This window comes from Castor canadensis, chromosome 1 (genome assembly GCF_047511655.1).
Source record: "Castor canadensis chromosome 1, mCasCan1.hap1v2, whole genome shotgun sequence".
NCBI lineage: Eukaryota > Metazoa > Chordata > Mammalia > Rodentia > Castoridae > Castor > Castor canadensis.
The window spans coordinates 137,692,166-137,698,173 of record NC_133386.1 but is presented as its reverse complement, the minus strand read 5'-3'; the positions used below and the strand labels follow the sequence as shown (position 1 = coordinate 137,698,173).

Here is a 6,008-nt window from a genome sequence, read left to right as displayed (position 1 = left end):
GCAGGGGTCAGCTGGTGGCCGGCTCCAGGGCTGGGCACCCGCTTGCTCAGGCTCCCTCCCTTGCTGGGGATGAGGTTGGGGAGTGAGCACCTTCTAAACTCCGGCACCCAGCCGCTCATTTGCCTGGCCTAGTCCTGACCCCACTGTGGACTACATGCTATTTCTTCTAACAAAGTTAAATACCTCTTGGAGATTTTCTAGATGACGTCGATTGTAAACTAATTTTCAAACTGGCAGCATCCATCTCAGCATGAGTCCTCTTCCACTTCCCCTCTGTCTTCAGAGCTAAGTGCTCTGGGATGGACACGCGCACACACACACCACAGTCACGTTCATCAGCTGCTTATCCATTGCTTCCTTATTGGACCGCCTCCTACTGGAGAGGCACTAGATGGCAGCAGTGGGGGATCTCTGGTTCTCTCCTTGGAGCAGAACTACATCTGCTGTGCCCAGGAGTCAAGGCCTCTCTGGTCAGGTCAGGACACCTGCTCTATGATAGGACCCTGGCTCTTCATGGGCTCCCAAACTGTTGTGGGAACTCCGTTGATGATGTGATCAATATAACAGCATTACAATGAAGCCTTCAGAATGCGGGGCGGGGCGGGAGGGGGGAGAGCTGTTCTGTTTCCCACCCACTCCTGATTTCACTTTTCTCTGCACACCTCACTGCATTCCCTCACCTAGAATGGCAGGCCTTACCCCACTTATCTCCCACTAGGACAGGACAGCCAGCATGAAGTGTGTCGTCATCCCCCTCACCATTCCTATGCAGATTCCACCAAAACAGTGCTGCATTCTGAAAACAAGAAGGCCCAGCCCTGGTGAGACTCAGTCCAGAATGTCTTCCCTTGGGAAGCGTGTGACTAAGGACAAAGCATGTAAGCCATTCAACAAAACTTTCCATGCAGTTCGGGGAAAAGCACACATAAAATGGCACAGATGACAAGTGGCTATTCACTCATGCAGGCATAGCTCACTGACTGAGGACCTGCTCTGCTCCAGGTCCTGGCCACGCAGCCAAATCATATCCAGTTCTGCAGTTGAGAGCTCAAGAGAGACAGACATAAAGGAGACCAGGACAGGATAAGTGCAATGAGTGCTAGAAGAAAGGTGAGCTTGGGTGTCATGGGATCCCTTAGGACAGATGCCCAGCGGTACCCATGAGTTGGAACAAGATAATCCTCACACAACTGAGTACGTTGCTAGTTCAGCAGCATTTGCTCCTTTAAGCACTTGCTTCCAACCCCTAGAAAGCCGGCATCATCATAGTCCTCCTCCAGTCCAAGCAAACAAGTTGACACTTGGGGCCTTGAAATCATGGCACTAGGGAGCAAAGTTTAGACTCAAGCCAAGGTGTTCTAACTGCAAATCCTCTGTGTTCGTCCCCTGCTGTGCACTGCTTTTTTTTTTGGTCCTATCTACTTCCTATGGATTTACTTTAAATTTGGCCATTAGACAAGACCAAACCCAAGGTAATGAAGCCTGTGTTTCCAAACCTAGATGAGATGCCAAACCCCTAGGCCCTCACAGACAATGGTGTTTGCTTATTGGATGCTTAGGATGTGCCAGGCACTGTGCTAAGTGCTTTATAGGCATGATCTTTCTTATTCCTCTGCCTTTCGTTCCTGAACTAAGTAAGGGCTGTCAGGAGTTTGACTGATCTGAAACTTGTGGGAAATATTCATGCATTAAACACATCGCTTGCCACATGGTTCTCTTCTGGTCTGTTTTTTCCATAGCTCTTACTGTGGTGCGTAGTTACTGACTGTTATTCTCAGTGAGGCCCTGTGGAAAAGGTTCTGGGTCTTTCTCTATACCCTCAGTGCCCTAGCTTTCAGTGTGGATGGAACTGATGCTGTGGGAACTAGCTGCTATGGAGGAGCCAAAGGCGAGTCAGAGATCTTACCTTTGAAGAGCTCTGTTGTAACAGGGAAGACAAGCATGTCATCATCTACTTGTAACCTCTTTTTTATCCCCTCTCCCAGGTATCAGCTCATGAGCAGATAGTTTGAAGGGTAAGGAGTTAGTTCCATGCATAAGCCCCATCTTCTGGGTCTGGGCCCCACTCACCTTAACCACAGGCATGCTAAAGTTGGCATAGATGAAGGCCGTGGCTCCTCCAGCTTCCACCGAGCTCAGCTACAGTGCAGGAGGAAGAAGCCAGAGTTAAAATAGCTGCTGCTGTCCCTACTCTGTCATGTGCTCATAAACCTGTTTGAGGTCATTTCTGCATAGACTCCCTCCTATGCTCCCCTATTTAAACTCTGGGAGCAATACTTAAAAGACAATCATCCAACTTCAGAATTCAGAGAGCCTCCACCATGGCACTGGTGCTTTGCCTTCAGGACAAGATTTTGGAATTCCTTCTTTCTTCTTCCTTCCTGCTAACATCTTTATCGAGGGCAACAATAAGTAGATTCAAACTCTAATTGAGACCCTCATAGAGAAATACATTTCACATCATAATCCAGCACACACACCCCACACACAGCCCTTTCATAAGACATTTTTCCTACATGAGCTATCCCTGATGTTTCCTATTTTATTTTATTCTATTGTAGTTCAGTTTTCTAAAATGCTGACCACATAATCAATCTCACTACCAACTAATGGATCATGACTTATGACTTGGAAACAAGTTTAGACTACAACGATTTGTTTTGAAAGACCGGCATCAAAGGAACAGCTCAGTGCACCTGATGGCAGGTTCCCCAGATCACTCAGGTCCCCTCTAAGCTCAGGACTTTCACTGTGGGAATATTCTTGGGTTTTGGATATGTTTTCTTAATATGAAGTTTTTTTCTGGTTGTCAAAGAAATACATAATAGCCATATGGATTTTTAAAACATAGGAAAATATTAAAAAGTAGTATCACATATCATCTTACAATGCAGAAAAAAACAGTTTTAGTTTACACAGTAATCACTGGAATTTAATAAGTAATATTTGGCACGTATGGTAGACATATATGAAGTCCTCACAAACATATTATCTTACTCATGCCTCACAAAAATCCTGTGAATTAAGATTGTTATCACTCACATTCTAAAAATGGGAAAATCAAGACTAGAGAGATTAACTGCTTTACAAAAGGTCACATTAACTCTTCCATGACAAAGCCAGATTTGAGCTGAGCCAGTGCAATCTGGCTGGAGTGCCTGCTCAAAGCTATCATGCTACACTGTTGAACATTTAGGTCATTTCCCAATATTTACTATTATAAACAACACTGTGCTGAACATCTTAATGAAGGAAATTATTTTTGCATTTCCTTTGTTTTCAGAGGAAGGAGCCCTAGTGTTAGTATTATTAGGTCATAAGGGTGTGCATAAATTTAATACTTCTGATACATACTGCTAAGTTATTTTCTCACCAGACTATGACAAGGAAGAACTAGTTTTACCCCACTACCAGAAGGTTCATGTTTAATCTTGTGGCAATCAAACCATACCCACTTGTGTTTTAGAGCAAGAACTATAGGAGTTAGGTTGTTGGCATTGGTTAGAGGGAAGTGAACTGACTTGGGGATTCAGAACCTGGAGAAGGCAGTGATGGTTTTGGTCAATAAGAAACTGGATGGTTTTCTTCTAAGCCCCCTCTTCCTGTTGCGTAATCCTGCAATCCTTTCCCTGTGGTTTTACAATGTAATGGAAAGGAATGACTCACTACCAAATTAAAAAGAGTATCTGACTCAGCATGCCATGGAGCTCATGAGGAAGGCATGGCTGTGACGGTGGGAGGGAGAGAATCCTCCCTCTGCGAACCTCTCACTGTTTCATACGAGGACTGGATCTTATGTCCAGTCTGAAAACCACTAACCTGGTTTCAACTCAATTCTCTGCACCTCTTAAAGATTATTTTCTCCCTACAATATCATTTGTTTCAAACAAACTTCAACAGTTGCCTTTAGAAATCTTTGATGGTCTTTATGCAACTGAAAATGAAAGAATTAGACATCACCAAGCACTTCCTAGGTACCATGACACCGATTCCCCCTGATGGGGTCCTTTACTTGCTTAGTGGGACACAATGATAGGAACAAAAAGTTGAAACTTTCCAGAGTGACATCGCCCTTCATTATCTCATCAGATCTTCATGACAACCCTGTGAGGAAGTGTAGGGCAAAAAAATGAGCTCAAATAATTGATGAAATTTGTAGCAAATGAAGCTGACTGACTCCTAAATCAAGTGCATTCCATTCCACAGTGTCTCAAATGCTTAAAAACCAAACGTACGTGCATGTTCGTGTGTGTGTGTGTGTGTGTGTGTGTGTGTGTGCGCGTGCGCGCAGTACTGGGGTTTTGAGCTCAGGGCCTCCACCTTCAGCCACTCTGCCAGCCTTTTTTTGTGAAGGGTTTTTTCATTTGCCCAGGCTGGCTTCAAACTGTAATCTGCCTCCTGATCTCTGCCTCCTGAGTAGCTAGGATTACAGGCGTGAGCCACCAGCGCCCGGCAGCCTACATATATGTTCTTTACTGAGTTCCCATCCTGCCTTCGCTGTAGTAACTGGACCCTGTAACCAGGGAACCAGTCATAGGAGACACTGGGGGATAAACAGAAATATATTGTGCTCCTAGATACTTGTATTTTGTAGTTGATAGCTACATTCTTTACTTCGTGTGACCTCTTGTTAACTTGGCTGACCGGTGATGCAACCAATGGCAGATCTGAAATGTGCTCCCTGCCTAGACACCTGACTTCAGCGATCCCTCTATGCCTATCAGAATGGCCACCAGGAGGCCAGACACAATTGTAAATGACAGCGTCCAGTTCTATAGGAAGCACAAAACTGAGCCACTTAGAGATTCGCATTGGACCTGCTGGCATAGAGATGATATAGAACACTGGTCTCTGACTGTCATTTCTTGGTGTACTGAACAGACCAGATCCAGCCCTGAGAGAAGAGGAAGCCCTGGGTGGGGGGTGGTGTCTGCCACTCAAGTGAGCCTGAAACCAGGGCTTCATCTTTGGTGTTATTCAGAGCCCTCATGTTGCCATGTTTATCCTTCAGTTAACAGTAATAAATCTCTTCTAGTAAGTGACTGCTTCCAATAATCTCTCCTAAGTGACAGATGATTGGAATTATAGCTTGTTTGTGGAGAAGGAAATAAACTCATGTGACCTGAAGCGAAAGAGACAGATGAGACAATAAAGACTGGGAACACATCCTGTAGAACCAGGCCAGGAATCAAGAGAGGAGGCCAAGTTATTGTTTCATTATTTTCTTTAAGGGAGTATAGTGGAGATTTTACTGAAGATTTTTTGGGGTGATAGGAAGAGAGCTTTCATTATGTATCAGAGGGACATACTGAATTTCTTGGTAGGTGTCCCCGTCCTTCATTCTGAGCTGCCTCATTTCTTTCTGTCCTAGCTCCACAGCCAAACTTACAGTTCCATGCTTTTCAACACTGACTAGGTTGTAGGATCTCAGAGAGAAACTCTTGTATCCTCTTCCTGTCTCTTGGCCTTCAAAGTAACCCCACTTCCCATCATAACCCACTGCTGACAGCAAGGTCATATTCATGCCTGCACACTGTAAGCTGTTTGAGGTTGGAAAGCCTGGCCTGTGTTCCTTTATGTGTCCTACAGTGCCTAACGATGCTCTCTGAAATTCACAAAATTCCTAGAGATTTTCGTGTTCAGTACCAGATTAAATCAATATTTGAAATTGCTTTGAAAACCATTAAATAAAAGAGACATAAGTAGTCAGGAAGTAAGAAGCTCCATCGTCCAGAGCAAGACTCACATAGATCATAAATGTAGCAACTCGGTTCCCAGACTTCATCCTGTATAGGGGGCTGCTTGGCGACTGAGACAAAAATAGAACACATCATTGTTTTATGCAGATGGCACCAGAGTGACAGCCACGATCCCACCATTAGTACAAGAAGGGATATGGTATAGCCCTGATACACCGAGTGGAGTATATGCTCAATTTTGCTGACAAGTATTCAGTACACTTCTTTATTAGGCACTAATTTATTAGATATACAAATAATGAATTGTGT

General features: G+C 44.4%; 1 protein-coding gene across 1 annotated transcript in view; it reads right to left on the bottom strand.

Annotated features, from left to right (window-relative positions):
• Positions 1-6,008, bottom strand: part of P4ha3 (prolyl 4-hydroxylase subunit alpha 3) — a 65,699-nt gene that overhangs the window by 22,754 nt on the left and 36,937 nt on the right. Inside the window, exons 10-12 of the mRNA XM_074083285.1 lie at positions 5,747-5,809; positions 2,071-2,139; positions 700-796 (exon numbers count right to left, since the gene is read on the bottom strand). Of these exons, the coding sequence (XP_073939386.1) occupies positions 700-796; positions 2,071-2,139; positions 5,747-5,809 (229 nt within the window). The remainder of the gene's footprint in view (positions 1-699; positions 797-2,070; positions 2,140-5,746; positions 5,810-6,008) is intronic.